This window comes from Saccoglossus kowalevskii, chromosome 3 (genome assembly GCF_978046115.1).
Source record: "Saccoglossus kowalevskii chromosome 3, keSacKowa6.1, whole genome shotgun sequence".
Classification (NCBI taxonomy): Eukaryota; Metazoa; Hemichordata; class Enteropneusta; family Harrimaniidae; genus Saccoglossus; species Saccoglossus kowalevskii.
In genome coordinates, this window is record NC_140643.1 from 12,044,210 (window position 1) to 12,064,297 (window position 20,088).

Here is a 20,088-nt window from a genome sequence, read left to right on the forward strand (position 1 = left end):
AACATTGATTCCCAGTGTCTATGCAGTTAATGACATTGATTCCCAGTGTCTATGCAGTTAATGACATTGATTCCCAGTGTCTATACAGTTAATGACATTGATTCCCAGTGTCTATGCAGTTAATGACATTGATTCCCAGTGTCTATGCAGTTAATGACATTGATTCCCAGTGTCTATGCAGTTAATGACATTGATTCCCAGTGTCTATGCATTTAATGACATTGATTCCCAGTGTCTATGCAGTTAATGACATTGATTCCCAGAGTCTATGCAGTTAATGACATTGATTCCCAGTGTCTATGCAGTTAATGACATTGATTCCCGGTGCCTATGCATTTAATGACATTGATTCCCAGTGTATATGCATTTAATGACATTGATTCCCAGTGTCTATGCAGTTAATGACATTGATTCCCAGTGTCTATGCAGATAATGACATTGATTCCCAGTGTATATGCAGTTAATGACATTGATTCCCAGTGTCTATGCAGTTAATGACATTGATTCCCATTTTCTATGCAGTTAATGACATTGATTCCCAGTGCCTATGCAGTTAATGACATTGATTCCCAGTGTCTATGCAGTTAATGACATTGATTCCCATTGTCTATGCAATCAATGACATTGATTCCCAGTGTCTATTCAGTTAATGACATTGATTCCCAGTGTCTATTCAGTTAATGACATTGATTCCCATTGTCTATGCAGTTAATGACATTGATTCCCTTTGTCTATGCAGTTAATGACATTGATTCCCATTGTCTGTGCAGTTAATGACATTGATTCCCAGTGTCTATGCAGTTAATGACATTGATTCCCAGTGTCTATGCAGTTAATGACATTGATTCCCAGTGTCTATGCATTTAATGACATTGATTCCCAGTGTCTATGCAGTTAATGACATTGATTCCCAGTGTCTATGCAGTTAATGACATTGATTCCCAGTGTCTATGCAGTTAATGACATTGATTCCCAGTGTCTATGCAGTTAATGACATTGATTCCCAGTGTCTATGCAGTTAATGACATTGATTCCCAGTGTCTATGCAGTTAATGACATTGATTCCCATAGTTTATGCAATCAATGACATTGATTCCCAGTGTCTATTCAGTTAATGACATTGATTCACAGTGTCTATGCAGTTAATGACATTCATTCCCATTGTCTATGCAATCAATGACATTGATTCCCAGTGTCTATTCAGTTAATGACATTGATTCCCAGTGTCTATGCAGTTAATGACATTGATTCCCAGTGTCTATGCAATCAATGACATTGATTCCCAGTGTCTATTCAGTTAATGACATTGATTCCCAGTGTCTATTCAGTTAATGACATTGATTCCCATTGTCTATGCAGTTAATGACATTGATTCCCAGTGTCTATGCATTTAATGACATTGATTCCCAGTGTCTATGCAGTTAATGACATTGATTCCCAGTGTCTGTGCATTTAATGACATTTATTCCCAGTGTCTATGCAGTTAATGACATTGATTCCCAGTGTCTATGCAGATAATGACATTGATTTCCAGTGTCTATGCAGTTAATGACATTGATTCCCAGTGTCTATGCAGTTAATGACATTGATTCCCATTGTCTATGCAGTTAATAACATTGATTCCCAGTGTCTATGCATTTAATGACATTGATTCCCAGTGTCTATACAGTTAATGACATTGATTCCCAGTGTCTATGCAGTTAATGACATTGATTCCCAGTGTCTATGCAGTTAATGACATTGATTCCCAGTGTCTATGCAGTTAATGACATTGATTCCCAGTGTCTATGCAGTTAATGACATTGATTCCCAGTGTCTATGCAGTTAATGACATTGATTCCCATAGTTTATGCAATCAATGACATTGATTCCCAGTGTCTATTCAGTTAATGACATTGATTCCCAGTGTCTATGCAGTTAATGACATTGATTCCCATTGTCTATGCAATCAATGACATTGATTCCCAGTGTCTATTCAGTTAATGACATTGATTCCCAGTGTCTATTCAGTTAATGACATTGATTCCCATTGTCTATGCAGTTAATGACATTGATTCCCTTTGTCTATGCAGTTAATGACATTGATTCCCATTGTCTGTGCAGTTAATGACATTGATTCCCAGTGTCTATGCAGTTAATGACATTGATTCCCAGTGTCTATGCAGTTAATGACATTGATTCCCAGTGTCTATGCAGTTAATGACATTGATTCCCAGTGTCTATGCAGTTAATGACATTGATTCCCAGTGTCTATGCAGTTAATGACATTGATTCCCAGTGTCTATGCAGTTAATGACATTGATTCCCATAGTTTATGCAATCAATGACATTGATTCCCAGTGTCTATTCAGTTAATGACATTGATTCCCAGTGTCTATGCAGTTAATGACATTCATTCCCATTGTCTATGCAATCAATGACATTGATTCCCAGTGTCTATTCAGTTAATGACATTGATTCCCAGTGTCTATGCAGTTAATGACATTGATTCCCAGTGTCTATGCAATCAATGACATTGATTCCCAGTGTCTATTCAGTTAATGACATTGATTCCCAGTGTCTATTCAGTTAATGACATTGATTCCCATTGTCTATGCAGTTAATGACATTGATTCCCAGTGTCTATGCATTTAATGACATTGATTCCCAGTGTCTATGCAGTTAATGACATTGATTCCCAGTGTCTGTGCATTTAATGACATTTATTCCCAGTGTCTATGCAGTTAATGACATTGATTCCCAGTGTCTATGCAGATAATGACATTGATTTCCAGTGTCTATGCAGTTAATGACATTGATTCCCAGTGTCTATGCAGTTAATGACATTGATTCCCATTGTCTATGCAGTTAATAACATTGATTCCCAGTGTCTATGCATTTAATGACATTGATTCCCAGTGTCTATACAGTTAATGACATTGATTCCCAGTGTCTATGCAGTTAATGACATTGATTCCCAGTGTCTATGCAGTTAATGACATAGATTCCCAGTGTCTATGCAGTTAATGACATTGATTCCCAGTGTCTATGCAGTTAATGACATTGATTCCCAGTGTCTATGCAGTTAATGACATTGATTCCCATAGTTTATGCAATCAATGACATTGATTCCCAGTGTCTATTCAGTTAATGACATTGATTCCCAGTGTCTATGCAGTTAATGACATTCATTCCCATTGTCTATGCAATCAATGACATTGATTCCCAGTGTCTATTCAGTTAATGACATTGATTCCCAGTGTCTATGCAGTTAATGACATTGATTCCCATTGTCTATGCAATCAATGACATTGATTCCCAGTGTCTATTCAGTTAATGACATTGATTCCCAGTGTCTATTCAGTTAATGACATTGATTCCCATTGTCTATGCAGTTAATGACATTGATTCCCAGTGTCTATGCAGTTAATGACATTGATTCCCAGTGTCTATGCAGTTAATGACATTGATTCCCAGTGTCTATGCAGTTAATGACATTGATTCCCAGTGTCTATGCAGTTAATGACATTGATTCCCAGTGTCTATGCAGTTAATGACATTGATTCCCAGTGTCTATGCATTTAATGACATTGATTCCCAGTGTCTATGCAGTTAATGACATTGATTCCCAGTGTCTGTGCATTTAATGACATTTATTCCCAGTGTCTATGCAGTTAATGACATTGATTCCCAGTGTCTATGCAGATAATGACATTGATTCCCAGTGTCTATGCAGTTAATGACATTGATTCCCAGTGTCTATGCAGTTAATGACATTGATTCCCATTGTCTATGCAGTTAATAACATTGATTCCCAGTGTCTATGCAGTTAATGACATTGATTCCCAGTGTCTATGCAGTTAATGACATTGATTCCCAGTGTCTATGCAGTTAATGACATTGATTCCCAGTGTCTATACAGTTAATGACATTGATTCCCAGTGTCTATGCAGTTAATGACATTGATTCCCAGTGTCTATGCAGTTAATGACATTGATTCCCATTGTCTATGCAATCAATGACATTGATTCCCAGTGTCTATTCAGTTAATGACATTGATTCCCAGTGTCTATTCAGTTAATGACATTGATTCCCATTGTCTATGCAGTTAATGACATTGATTCCCAGTGTCTATGCAGTTAATGACATTGATTCCCAGTGTCTATGCAGTTAATGACATTGATTCCCAGTGTCTATGCAGTTAATGACATTGATTCCCAGTGTCTATGCAGTTAATGACATTGATTCCCAGTGTCTATGCAGTTAATGACATTGATTCCCAGTGTCTATGCATTTAATGACATTGATTCCCAGTGTCTATGCAGTTAATGACATTGATTCCCATTGTCTATGCAGTTAATAACATTGATTCCCAGTGTCTATGCAGTTAATGACATTGATTCCCAGTGTCTATGCAGTTAATGACATTGATTCCCAGTGTCTATGCAGTTAATGACATTGATTCCCAGTGTCTATGCAGTTAATGACATTGATTCCCAGTGTCTATGCAGTTAATGACATTGATTCCCAGTGTCTATGCAGTTAATGACATTGATTCCCATTGTCTATGCAGTTAATGACATTGATTCCCATTGTCTGTGCAGTTAATGACATTGATTCCCAGTGTCTATGCAGTTAATGACATTGATTCCCAGTGTCTATACAGTTAATGACATTGATTCCCAGTGTCTATGCAGTTAATGACATTGATTCCCAGTGTCTATGCAGTTAATGACATTGATTCCCAGTGTCTATGCAGTTAATGACATTGATTCCCAGTGTCTATGCAGTTAATGACATTGATTCCCAGTGTCTATGCAGTCAATGACATTGATTCCCAGTGTCTATGCAGTCAATGACATTGATTCCCAGTGTCTATGCAGTTAATGACATTGATTCCCAGTGTCTATGCAGTTAATGACATTGATTCCCAGTGTCTATGCAGTTAATGACATTGATTCCCAGTGTCTATGCAGTTAATGACATTGATTCCCAGTGTCTATGCAGTTAATGACATTGATTCCCAGTGTCTATGCAGTTAATGACATTGATTCCCAGTGTCTATGCAGTTAATGACATTGATTCCCAGTGTCTATGCAGTTAATGACATTGATTCCCATTGTCTATGCAGTTAATGACATTGATTCCCAGTGTCTATGCAGTTAATGACATTGATTCCCAGTGTCTATGCAGTTAATGACATTGATTCCCAGTCTCTATGCAGTTAATGACATTGATTCCCAGTGTCTATACAGTTAATGACATTGATACCCAGTGTCTATACAGTTAATGACATTGATTCCCAGTGTCTATGCAGATAATGACATTGATTCCCAGTGTCTATGCAGTTAATGACATTGATTCCCAGTGTCTATGCAGTTAATGACATTGATTCCCAGTGTCTATACAGTTAATGACATTGATTCCCAGTGTCTATGCAGTTAATGACATTGATTCCCAGTGTCTATGCAGTTAATGACATTGATTCCCAGAGTCTATGCAGTTAATGACATTGATTCCCAGTGTCTATGCAGTTAATGACATTGATTCCCAGTGCCTATGCAGTTAATGACATTGATTCCCAGTGCCTATGCAGTTAATGACATTGATTCCCAGTGTCTATGCATTTAATGACATTGATTCCCAGTGTCTATACAGTTAATGACATTGATTCCCAGTGTCTATGCAGATAATGATATTGATTCCCAGTGTATATGCAGTTAATGACATTGATTCCCAGTGTCTATGCAGTTAATGACATTGATTCCCAGTGTCTATACAGTTAATGACATTGATTCCCAGTGTCTTTGCAGTTAATGACATTGATTCCCAGTGTCTATGCAGTTAATGACATAGATTCCCAGTGTCTATGCAGTTAATGACATTGATTCCCAGTGTCTATACAGTTAATGACATTGATTCCCAGTGTCTATGCAGTTAATGACATTGATTCCCAGTGTCTATGCAGTTAATGACATAGATTCCCAGTGTCTATGCAGTTAATGACATTGATTCCCAGTGTCTATACAGTTAATGACATTGATTCCCATTTTCTATGCAGTTAATGACATTGATTCCCAGTGTCTATGCAGTTAATGACATTGATTCCCAGTGTCTATGCAGATAATGACATTGACTCCCAGTATCTATGCAGTTAATGACATTGATTCCCAGTGTCTATGCAGTTATGACATTTATTCCCAGTGTCTATGCAGTTAATGACATTGATTCCCAGTGTCTATGCAGTTAATGACATTGATTCCCAGTGTCTATGCAGTTAATGACATTGATTCCCATTGTCTCCTCGACGCTATCACAAATTATTAATTTGAGAGTTTGCAGAGAGGAAATCTCACAAAGATCACTCTGGTTTTGTTTTGATGCACAGTTACTTAAAGTACTACATTCATCATCATTTCCAATTCTTTGTAAATAATATATTTGAAATGCATTGTATTTGTTGCATGGGACCAATATCATACATGATGTAGTGCAAAAACATTAACTTTTTGCAGTTAGAAAAAAATTAATTTGATGGTTTTTTGCAAACCCATACTTTCTTGATTATCACCATGAAATGATTTTATTTGTACTTTGCAAATATCTAAGTATATATTTCTGGTTTCTTTATATTTATTTTACAAATACCTGTTTATCAATAAATGTTTTATAATTCTATATTTTAGTTGTACTAATAGTGGTGGTCAGCTTGAATGCATTTGTAACACAGGTTTTACCGGTGATGGAGTAGACTGCCAGGGTAAGTTTCTTTATAACTATTTTATGCAGATTCAGTTAACTGTCACACTAATTTTACTCAGTCTTGTCTTGACAATAATTAAGTGTTAATAATATTAAATTTTTAATTAGTTTGTTGCCATATGTCATGTGGTGGTATCTTTTGTCATGGTACAATTTTGAATTTTTCAGGATGTTTGAATGTAATATAATGTATTGTACTGCATTTTGTATATATTTTTTTTTATTTACACTATATTTTCTTTGCAGTTTTTTTTATGTATATCTCACCAGAGGTACATTACTTGGGTTTTGCAACTACGGTGACAAGATCCTGTTTCAATCTCGCTCTCGCATAAGCGTTCCAATTCAGAAAAATGCGAATGCGCATGCCTAAGGTAACTAGGATACTGAGATGTCCAGGTGGATCAAAATAGCTGCTCACGATATGACGGAATACGATAACTATATTTTCTGTACATTTTTGATGTACATGTATTACATTTTTTCACTATGAATGTGGTAATACATGTTTTATTGATTATTACAAACCGCCTATTTCATGTCAGAAGGTCGTAGCATCAGTCTCGCTATCTACGAGATGAGACTTGAATGGGATCTTGACATGATGTCACCATACAGTACTATGCGCGTTGCAAACCCCAAGTCATGTACCTCTGATATCACTGAACTAAACCATTTTCTCGTTGTACCCATACAGCAATAGACTTCTGTGATGACAACTTTGGCGGTTGTTCTGAGAATGCCTTGTGTACTAATATACCAGGGAGTAGAGTATGTGAATGTAATGAAGGATATACTGGAGATGGTGTATATTGTGTTGGTAAGTATAACAGTCTGTCACAGTGTTTGTCTGTCTGTGTTGACAACCTTGGTAACTGTTCAGAGAATGCCTTGTGTACCAATATACCAGGGAGTAGAGTATGTGAATGTAATGAAGGATATACTGGAGATGGTGTATATTGTGTTGGTAAGTATAAAAGTCTGTCACAGTGTTTGTCTGTCTGTGTTGACAACCTTGGTAACTGTTCAGAGAATGCCTTGTGTACCAATATACCAGGGAGTAGAGTATGTGAATGTAATGAAGGATATACTGGAGATGGTGTATATTGTGTTGGTAAGTATAACAGTCTGTCACAGTGTTTGTCTGTCTGTGTTGACAACCTTGGTAACTGTTCAGAGAATGCCTTGTGTACCAATATACCAGGGAGTAGAGTATGTGAATGTAATGAAGGATATACTGGAGATGGTGTATATTGTGTTGGTAAGTATAAAAGTCTGTCACAGTGTTTGTCTGTCTGTGTTGACAACCTTGGTAACTGTTCAGAGAATGCCTTGTGTACCAATATACCAGGGAGTAGAGTATGTGAATGTAATGAAGGATATACTGGAGATGGTGTATATTGTGTTGGTAAGTATAACAGTCTGTCACAGTGTCTGTCTGTCTGTGTTGACAAGCAAGTGTGCATAGCTTCCTATTTCACCTATTTTATTTATCTTAACCATTTCAGGTATTGATCCTTGTGAGAGCAATGGTGGTCTTGGCGATTGCCATCAGTTTGCAGAATGTATCTATACTGGACCAAATATGGTATGTGGTGTAACCAAGGAGATTATTTATTATAAAAAATTACAATTGTGTATTTCAATAGAAACATCGTATTTGGTGCTAACCTTCACACATGTCACTTCAACCAATGCACTTGATCTTACAGAGAGCATGTAACTGTTTAGCTGGTTACCATGGTGATGGAGTAACAGAGTGCCAGGAAATCGACCCATGCTTGAATCTTAATGGTGGATGTAGTATTTGGGCTCACTGTCAGAAGACCGGTCCTAACCAAAAAATCTGTACATGTTTTGATGATTATGTAGGAGATGGATTCTTCTGTGCTGGAAACATACTTGAGGCAAGTTCAACTGGAAAGCACCGGGGGGGGGGGGGGTATAACCTTTTCACAACCAGTTCCCTCTTTTCATCACAAAATAATCCTATCTATAGTCTGCACTTTCCTTCAGAATATTGGGACAAAAATATTAAAAGTTTTATAGTAAAAACTAAAAATTTACTCATATTTTGTCTGTTGACTTTAAAATTAGGGCTCATTTCTAGAAATATAGAGTATAATTATATAGTAGAATATAAAAGAAAAGTACAGAAAAATTTAGGCAAGAAATTCTGGCGGTTAAAAAGATAAAGAGCAAACAATAATCCTGAGGAAATCGTTGCATTTTTCTGAAGTATGTTTATAGTTCACAAAATTGTATGAAACCAATCTGGTTGTGTATAGAAACATGTTTTGTTTTGTTCATGTGTGATTTGGTATCTCGAACAAATTGAAAAAGTTACGCTAATTGTAAAAATGTTCATAAAATCACCTGACAAACATACATTTGTGGTTATTATTCACCTTGAGCTGTGTTGCTAGTGTTTTTTTTTTGCTTAACAACAAAGTGTCTATTATTTACATTTAGTATTTTTCAATGTGGATATAATCTTATTCATTTTGGGTCAAGTAATCAAACTTTAAGCCATCTTTCTGTGAATTACATCATCATCCCATAACATCGTACATAGATATGGAAATTGTAGACTTTTATAATTTCTAGGTAATTCTTAAGCTATGCATTTCAACAATAAAGGCAGGAAAAAAAACCCTGAAAAATTGGGCAAATTTAGTAGGAAATGAACGCCAAAGTAAAATTTTGTCACATTCACAAAACAAACCTGTATTTTTTCAATATTTTTCAGCAATTTCAATAAAAAATATTTTCAAAATGAATTGTTATGCTTTCTGACTGAAAAATTAAACACACATGATACTGTAAGTAGCTAACAGAGACTAACTAAAAAATTGAATGACAAAATATTGTTCAGACATGAATACCAGTGACATCAATGTGATGTACGTGATCTTGTAAATGTTCATAATGTCGTACGTTGCTTACTAAAATTAAGTAACATTTGTTTGCAGGAAATGAATAAGATGCTAAATGTAACTGTTTTCAACTCATTATATCAAAGAATTGTGAGTAAATGATTTATGTATTTTATATACATAGTGATTTTGTTTTCTGACACATTCATGTTGAATTGTAACACTTTTAAATGGAATCCTGATGTGTATGTTAACTTTCAATTTCCTGACACCCACGTTTTAATTAACATATTGACTTCACTATTCTGATATATTCACTTTGAATTCTGACATATTTGTATTAACTTTCAATTTTCTGACACTCACATTTTAATTGACACATTCATGTCACTATTCTGACATAATCACTTTGAATTCTGACATATTTGTATTAACTTTCAATTTCCTGACACCCACGTTTTAATTGACACATTCATGTCACTATTCTGACATAATCACTTTGAATTCTGATATATTTATATTAACTTTCAATTTCCTGACACCCACATTTTAATTAACATATTCCCTTCACTATTCTGATATATTCACTTTGAATTCTGACATATTTGTATTAACTTTCAATTTCCTGACACCCACGTTTTAATTAACATATTCACTTCACTATTCTGATATATTCACTTTAAATTCTGACGTATTTGTATTAACTTTCAATTTTCTGACACTCACATTTTAATTGACACATTCATGTCACTATTCTGACATAATCACTTTGAATTCTGATATATTTATATTAACTTTCAATTTCCTGACACCCACATTTTAATTAACATATTCCCTTCACTATTCTGATATATTCACTTTGAATTCTGACATATTTGTATTAACTTTCAATTTCCTGACACCCACGTTTTAATTAACATATTGACTTCACTATTCTGATATATTCACTTTGAATTCTGACATATTTGTATTAACTTTCAATTTCCTGACACTCACATTTTAATTGACACATTCTGTCACTATTCTGACATAATCACTTTGAATTCCGATATATTTATATTAACTTTCAATTTTCTGACACTCACGTTGAAATTGACATGTTTACTTCACTATTCTGACACATTTAGTTCGTACTTTTGTTTATCAGGCCAATAATCAAGGTACATTGCTGACTGCTCCAGGACCATTCACCGTCTTCCTGCCTTCAAATCAAGCTTTCCGCAATTTGGATGAAACCAACCCAGGACAGGTATATTTTGACTGTTTGACACAATGTTGTAGAATCAGGATTCCTTTTATATTTGATCCAATTTTGTATACAAATAAGTAGCCTTTGTCAGGAATACAAAATTTACTAAAAAGAGAGTGTGAAATATGGTATAAAATTGATTCATTGTGGATTACATGCACAGACCTTTCAAAAAGTTTTTACCTGACTTCATGAATGAATAATCACATTAGGTAATGCTTAATGACGTCATATAAAACAAAAAATTAGACTTTTATTGTCATTTGAACCTTTTGTCAATATCCTACATAATTAATAAACAAAATTTCATTCAATTTAGTTCTTATTACCAACAAATACCGAGATATGATATAAACCACTTCAATTTCACATGAGACAAATTTTCATGAACTTTGCAAGTCAGTAAAAATTTTGTAGCAGTAAGAATGTCTCTGCATTTCTATAATTTACGCAAAAAAACTGTCTTCACGAATGCCATCAAATCTCAAAAATTCCTAGAAGCGAAAGTTAAGTAGGATTTCTGTAATATGTTTCTGTACACAGACTATGAATGTGGTAAATCATGCCAAATAGTGGGAAAATGCACTTATGGGTTATATATTACGTATAATTATAAAGTCTTATGGGTGCTGTCAGGTTTTTAACAACAGAACATAAAAAAATAGCTATTGATTGATATCTTGGGGCATTTTCATGTTTTGTTTTTTTCCTGAATGTTTTATCCAACTCTCTGTTTCAAATTTTCAGTTAATGCGTTGGCAGCAAGATGAACAGATGCATTATATTTTAGATAGCCATATTGTTGGTTGTGTTGCTATGACAATGAATGACCTACAGAGTGTATCATCATTGACCATGATAAGTGGTGAACAAATTGATATAAATATCAGCCAGGTAAGGACAATGTTTTCATCAAAAATTGTCTTATAAGGCTAGTGAACATTTTGTTAAAATTGTTTTTTAATTGTTTACTCAAAAAATTGTGATTTTGGAATTTTATTTCTGTGCTTAATAAATAAATTTTCTTTTTTACTAGGGTTCACTTCGTCTGAATGATGCAGTTCAAGTAACGGATAGTGACTTTGTAGCGTATAATGGAATTATTCATGAAATTGATCAGGTGTTAATTCCCGATGTATTGCCCGCACCCAAAAATCGTGACCAGCAGGTAGGAAGACCTCATCCACATAATCATAATAATGAGCATGGTCATTACGGTGGTAGTCGACCACAGGTGAGCTTGGCAATCATTTCATGCAATCCATTACTGTATTTACTCTATTAGAAGTGCATCTCCAATAAAAGCATCTAAACCAAAAAAATCATTAACGTTTAGGTCATCGAAATATAAAAGTACTTGGTGGCTGATAAGATTAGGAATGAAATGTTACTTATCATTACCATTTTGTCCTTTATAATTTATGTAAGTGCATGCCCCACTAATAGAACAAATACTGTATTTCATATTCATTCATTAACATCTTATGTTGGCTCATAAGATAAGGGTACGACGATATGTGATGAAGGTCATGTCTTGCGTGATTTCTATGTTGTCAAATTATTTCTGACAAGAACACAATGTAAAACCTTGTAAAGTTTCAATTGTGAAATCAAAACTATAAAGTGAGGTGATGCATGGACACTGAGACACCAGTCTGATATAACTGCTACTTTTGTTCAGTCACAAAGAGTTTCCATGGCTACATTGTAGACAATATAGCTGTGATGTCTATCATATCAAAACAGTGTCTCATAATACAATATTGAAGTTCCATTCTTACAGTTATATTTTTAGGAACTCATGTGACTTCAAATATATTATGTGACTTCAAATACATTATGTGACTTCAAATATATGTATCATTTATCACACTAGTTTCCTTATCTTATAAATCCTTTATATCAAATGTATTATTTTAAATCTTATTTAATTCTTTGGCTTATTGGCAAAACAAAGCAATTATGCATCAAAATTAAAACTCTGTGGTTAATAATTTGTTTTATTTTTACTCATAGAATTGTTTCCTAATATTATGCTTTGAAATGGAGAGAATTTTCTATAACAGCTCTTATACTGTCACCAAGTGCAATACATTTAAAAAAACACTTTGGCACATATTATGTAATATTGTAGTTTAAAATTAAAGATTCAATAACAATTGTATGTACATTATACACATTTCACTCATCACATCACTGCTCTTTGCTTAAATGTGTACTCATAATCACCACTACCATCACCAAGTCAATATTGTGTTATGATAGTGTCTTTAATACTTTATATAACCGTAAACACTAAATAGAACAACAGCATACAATGTGTTCTTTGTTTCCAGTTTGTGTCTTAATTTTAAACGACTTTAATTTCACACTTCACATTTCTAAGTAACTGCAACTATTGAATACTATTGTATTAGCATTTGTAAGTTACATGTATCACAAAGTTGTAGGTAGTTTATTGGATTTTGTCGCTGTCAGCTGGCGTATAATTGATGATAAAATAAATGTGATCAATTTACCAATATTTACTATAGGGGGCAGCCATCTTGAATACAGCTTTCAAATAAAATAGAGACAAGCTCAGAAATGGGTTTTTCAGATTCCTTCAAATCAGGGGAAAAAATACCAAACTTTCACAGCCAAACGATTCATCGGGGTAACATTAAGCCAACTGCTAACAAAATTCGGCAGAATTAGTTGTTTTTGTGTGGAAAAACACACCTCAATACACAAAAAGCCTGGAAAATGTTTGAAATTGAAGTCATCATATCATATTATCCATATATTTATGGAGCCAATCTGCAAGAGTCTTACAATTGATAATGTTGGATTCAAATACCCCAGGAAAATATTCTAGGTTCTTCATGTAATGAGGTGTTTGTATGCAAGAGTTTTTCCACACAAAAATGACAAATTTCATGTGTGGTATATCCTGACATGATACAAGGATCATGTGTGGTGTATCCTGACATGATACAAGGATCATGTGTGGTATATCCTGACATGATACAAGGATCATGTGTGGTGTATCCTGACATGATACAAGGATCATGTGTGGTATATCCTGACATGATAAAAGGATCATGTGTGGTGTATCCTGACATGATACAAGGATCATGTGTGGTATATACTGACATGATACAAGGATCATGTGTGGTGTATCCTGACATGATACAAGGATCATGTGTGGTAAACTGACATGATACAAGGATCATGTGTGGTATATCCTGACATGATACAAGGATCATGTGTGGTGTATCCTGACATGATACAAGGATCATGTGTGGTGTATCCTGACATGATACAAGGATCATGTGTGGTGTATCCTGACATGATACAAGGATCATGTGTGGTATATCCTGACATGATACAAGGATCATGTGTGGTATATCCTGACATGATAAAAGGATCATGTGTGGTATATCCTGACATGATACAAGGATCATGTGTGGTATATCCTGACATGATACAAGGATCATGTGTGGTATATCCTGACATGATACAAGGATCATGTGTGGTATATCCTGACATGATACAAGGATCATGTGTGGTGTATCCTGACATAATACAAGGATCATGTGTGGTATATCCTGACATGATACAGGGATCATGTGTGGTAAACTGACATGATACAAGGATCATGTGTGGTATATCCTGACATGATACAAGGATCATGTGTGGTATATCCTGACATGATACAGGGATCATGTGTGGTAAACTGACATGATACAAGGATCATGTGTGGTGTATCCTGACATGATACAAGGATCATGTGTGGTGTATCCTGACATGATACAAGGATCATGAGTGGTAAACTGACATGATACAAGGATCATGTGTGGTATATCCTGTCATGATACAAGGATCATGTTTGGTGTATCCTGACATGATACAAGGATCATGTGTGGTATATCCTGACATGATACAAGGATCATGTGTGGTAAACTGACATGATACAAGGATCATGTGTGGTGTATCCTGACATGATACAAGGATCATGTGTGGTGTATCCTGACATGATACAAGGATCATGTGTGGTGTATCCTGACATGATACAAGGATCATGTGTGGTGTATCCTGACATGATACAAGGATCATGTGTGGTATATCCTGACATGATAAAAGGATCATGTGTGGTATATCCTGACATGATACAAGGATCATGTGTGGTGTATCCTGACATGACACAAAGATCATGTGTGGTAAACTGACATGATAAAAGGATCATGTGTGGTGTATCCTGACATGATACAAAGATCATGTGTGGTGTATCCTGACATGATACAAGGATCATGTGTGGTATATCCTGACATGATACAAAGATCATGTGTGGTATATCCTGACATGATACAAGGATCATGTGTGGTGTATCCTGACATGATACAAATTTCATGTGTGGTATATCCTGACATGATAAAAGGATCATGTGTGGTAAACTGACATGATACAAGGATCATGTGTGGTATATCCTGACATGATACAAGGATCATGTGTGGTGTATCCTGACATGATACAAGGATCATGAGTGGTAAACTGACATGATACAAGGATCATGTGTGGTATATCCTTACATGATACAAGGATCATGTGTGGTGTACCCTGACATGATACAAGGATCATGTGTGGTGTATCCTGACATGATACAAGGATTATGTGTGGTATATCCTGACATGATACACGGATCATGTGTGGTGTATCCTGACATGATACAAGGATCATGTGTGGTATATCCTGACATGATACAGGGATCATGTGTGGTAAACTGACATGATACAAGGATCATGTGTGGTATATCCTGACATGATACAAGGATCATGTGTGGTGTATCCTGACATGATACAAGGATCATGAGTGGTAAACTGACATGATACAAGGATCATGTGTGGTATATCCTGACATGATACAAGAATCATGTGTGGTGTACCCTGACATGATACAAGGATCATGTGTGGTGTATCCTGACATGATACAAGGATCATGTGTGGTGTATCCTGACATGATACAAGGATCATGAGTGGTAAACTGACATGATACAAGGATCATGTGTGGTATATCCTGACATGATACAAGGATCATGTGTGGTGTATCCTGACATGATACAAGGATCATGTGTGGTATATCCTGACATGATACAAGGATCATGTGTGGTAAACTGACATGATACAAGGATCATGTGTGGTGTATCCTGACATGATACAAGGATCATGTGTGGTGTATCCTGACATGATACAAGGATCATGTGTGGTGTATCCTGACATGATACAAGGATCATGTGTGGTATATCCTGACATGATACAAGGATCATGTGTGGTATATCCTGACATGATACAAGGATCATGTGTGGTGTATCCTGACATGACACAAAGATCATGTGTGGTAAACTGACATGATAAAAGGATCATGTGTGGTGTATCCTGACATGATACAAAGATCATGTGTGGTGTATCCTGACATGATACAAGGATCATGTGTGGTGTATCCTGACATGATAAAAGGATCATGTGTGGTATATCCTGACATGATAAAAGGATCATGTGTGGTATATCCTGACATGATACAAGGATCATGTGTGGTATATCCTGACATGATACAAGGATCATGTGTGGTGTATCCTGACGTGATACAAGGATCATGAGTGGTAAACTGACATGATACAAGGATCATGTGTGGTATATCCTGACATGATACAAGGATCATGTGTGGCGTACCCTGACATGATACAAGGATCATGTGTGGTGTATCCTGACATGATACAAGGATCATGTGTGGTGTATCCTGACATGATACATGGATCATGTGTGGTGTATCCTGACATGATACATGGATCATGTGTGGTGTATCCTGACATGATACAAGGATCATGTGTGGTATATCCTGACATGATACAAGGATCATGTGTGGTGTATCCTGACATGACACAAAGATCATGTGTAGTATATCCTGACATGACACAAAGATCATGTGTGGTAAACTGACATGATAAAAGGATCATGTGTGGTGTATCCTGACATGATACAAGGATGATGTGTGGTGTATCCTGACATGATAAAAGGATGATGTGTGGTGTATCCTGACATGATACAAGGATCATGTGTGGTGTATCCTGACATGATACAAGAATCATGTGTGGTGTATCCTGACATGATAAAAGGATCATGTGTGGTGTATCCTGACATGATACAAGGATCATGTGTGGTGTATCCTGACATGATACAAGGATCATGTGTGGCGTACCCTGACATGATACAAGGATCATGTGTGGTGTATCCTGACATGATACAAGGATCATGTGTGGTATATCCTGACATGATACAAGGATCATGTGTGGTGTATCCTGACATGATACAAGGATCATGTGTGGTATATCCTGACATGATAAAAGGATCATGTGTGGTGTATCCTGACATGATACAAGGATCATGTGTGGTATATACTGACATGATACAAGGATCATGTGTGGTGTATCCTGACATGATACAAGGATCATGTGTGGTAAACTGACATGATACAAGGATCATGTGTGGTATATCCTGACATGATACAAGGATCATGTGTGGTGTATCCTGACATGATACAAGGATCATGTGTGGTGTATCCTGACATGATACAAGGATCATGTGTGGTGTATCCTGACATGATACAAGGATCATGTGTGGTATATCCTGACATGATACAAGGATCATGTGTGGTATATCCTGACATGATAAAAGGATCATGTGTGGTATATCCTGACATGATACAAGGATCATGTGTGGTATATCCTGACATGATACAAGGATCATGTGTGGTATATCCTGACATGATACAAGGATCATGTGTGGTATATCCTGACATGATACAAGGATCATGTGTGGTGTATCCTGACATAATACAAGGATCATGTGTGGTATATCCTGACATGATACAAGGATCATGTGTGGTGTATCCTGACATGATACAAGGATCATGTGTGGTATATCCTGACATGATGCAAGGATCGTGTGTGGTATATTCAAGATTGGTCTGGCCTCCATGATTTGATTGGTCCATTCCTTATTACACTCAACTTATGTAATATGAATCCGATGCTTAAAATATTGTGTTATATGAAAACATTTCATTAAATACGTATTGTACAATGTTTTCATAAAATTCATTGTAACTTTCAATAACAGCCTGACCCTAGGCCAGGGCATGAGCGACCACCTTCTCGTAATGATAATGAACAACCACCATTGCTGGAAGTTGCTGCCACAAGAGGATATACAATTTTTGAGAGACTATTAGAAGCAGCTGGTCTTGTCTACATGGTGTCCGACCCTATGCATGCCCCTTTTACGATATTCATGCCAAGCAACCAAGCTTTCAATAACCTCCCAGCGGGTAAACTACAAGAATTAGAAGATCCGACTAACATAGATACTCTACGAGAATATCTTACGTATCATATGATACGAGACAGAGAGGTAAGTTTGATTGGTGAATATTGTGGTTTGGTCTGTGAAAAGCTTTAAAGCTGAATAGAATTTTCAGAAAAGCAGAAAATATTGATCATAATTTTGAAGATAAAATCAAATCTGATGACAGCTAATATATTTATTTTATAATAGTAATAACATTTTATTATTATATATATCTATAATAATAAGTTTATTTTGAAAATATCACATAGTATGTGTTATGCGTTGATCGATACGATCACCATATACTGCCTTCATGCATATTTTGCATTATTCTAGCAATAATCTCATAATAATGTGACGTATGATTTATACATTTTATACAGATGTTTGTCCGTGATTTTATTACAAATAGTTTCTCTATCATAACTCTACAAGGTTCCAGTATTACTGTTGGTTGTTATGGAAACCAGGTATGTCTGACAACAATACAACGCAGTACACCATCTTATTACCCAGTGCATATCGAGTCATGTCTGTCTTGTAAGAGTTATAACAAAAATGAGTTTAAGAATTTTGTTAAACTGTTCATATTTCATATTTTTACAGGGTGATATCTACATAAATGATGGGAATAGTAAAATTATTGAAAGAAATATATTTTATAATAGTGGTATCGTATATGGTATTGACAGAGTGTTGGAACTACCAAGCATTGGTGGAAGATGTGATGTTATAACTAATACAACAGAAATGGTAGGTTGCCATTTTTTTTTTTTTTTTGAGGGGACACACGTAAAAACGAGAGCATTTATCTAGACTAGTTAATAAATGCCACGGTAACTTAACACTGATTCCTTATTACAGTTGTACAAATTTGTGTTTTTTTTTTTACAACTGCCTAGCTTTAAAACAAATTTACCATACAAATCTGCAAATAAAATATATTTAAATTGAGTAATTAATATGCAGATTGTTGAATACCTGTAATTAGCTTTGTATCCCACTTCAATTTACTGATCTAATTTTTATTGAAATTCTATCATTAGTTCTCAATAAAACAACATGTTTTCATAATCTTCTAGTAAAAGTCATAATATTGATATTAATTTAAATGATAAAGGCAATTATATTATACCAGTGTGTCACTGCCATCAATGCATCATTGTGATTGGTTGGGAGACTGTTTTAATTTATGCAAGCCATGGTTAAATAGAGCATAATCCACAGTGGAAGGGCATTTATATTTTAGGGAAATTTTGGGGTAATATTGATAGCATGATTTGAAGATATTATATACATATTTTATTTTTGCAGTGGTTAAATAAAAAAAATTGTACAACCTACAAGTTTTGCAGGCTATTCTTTGCGACATGTTTTCGTTGTCTGCAACATAGACATGGCCGAGTATCATGTTCGGGAGCTGGAAACACAAGCTAAAATATATGCTACCGGCAGCGAAAATTGTCCCATTGAAGCATTTCAAAATGTATTGTCCAAATTGCAAAATGCGTTGTTTCAGTGGCCCTGTGTAAATGTAACACACACTGACAGTCTGTTATTCGTGAAAATAAATTGGGATCTATGATGAAAGAGATTTCGACAGCAGCAAATTTGTTGACAATTCATACACATCAACTGCGTGCACTGCGTTCGGCAGGAGTTGAAACCAGACACATTTATGTATTTCACGGCACTTAAAAACGAAGCTAGTGTTCGGTCCTACACTAACAAAATAACCAATAATCAGAGTCACTGAATATCCAGTATCCTGTCTCGCAGTTTTTGTTATAAAAACAATTCCTCTGATAGAGAAGTGACCGTAGCGATCGAAGCAGGTGTT

At 35.5% G+C, this 20,088-nt stretch overlaps 1 protein-coding gene across 1 annotated transcript in view; it reads left to right on the top strand.

The window, feature by feature from the left end:
• The window catches only part of LOC144355835 (stabilin-2-like), a 108,795-nt gene that overhangs the window by 61,342 nt on the left and 27,365 nt on the right, over nt 1-20,088 (top strand). The window contains exons 37-47 of the mRNA XM_085497285.1: nt 6,666-6,739; nt 7,439-8,149; nt 8,250-8,329; nt 8,454-8,648; nt 9,714-9,767; nt 10,765-10,866; nt 11,614-11,760; nt 11,903-12,100; nt 18,021-18,311; nt 18,632-18,718; nt 18,855-19,001. Coding sequence (XP_085353411.1) covers nt 6,666-6,739; nt 7,439-8,149; nt 8,250-8,329; nt 8,454-8,648; nt 9,714-9,767; nt 10,765-10,866; nt 11,614-11,760; nt 11,903-12,100; nt 18,021-18,311; nt 18,632-18,718; nt 18,855-19,001 — 2,086 coding nt within the window. The remainder of the gene's footprint in view (nt 1-6,665; nt 6,740-7,438; nt 8,150-8,249; nt 8,330-8,453; nt 8,649-9,713; nt 9,768-10,764; nt 10,867-11,613; nt 11,761-11,902; nt 12,101-18,020; nt 18,312-18,631; nt 18,719-18,854; nt 19,002-20,088) is intronic.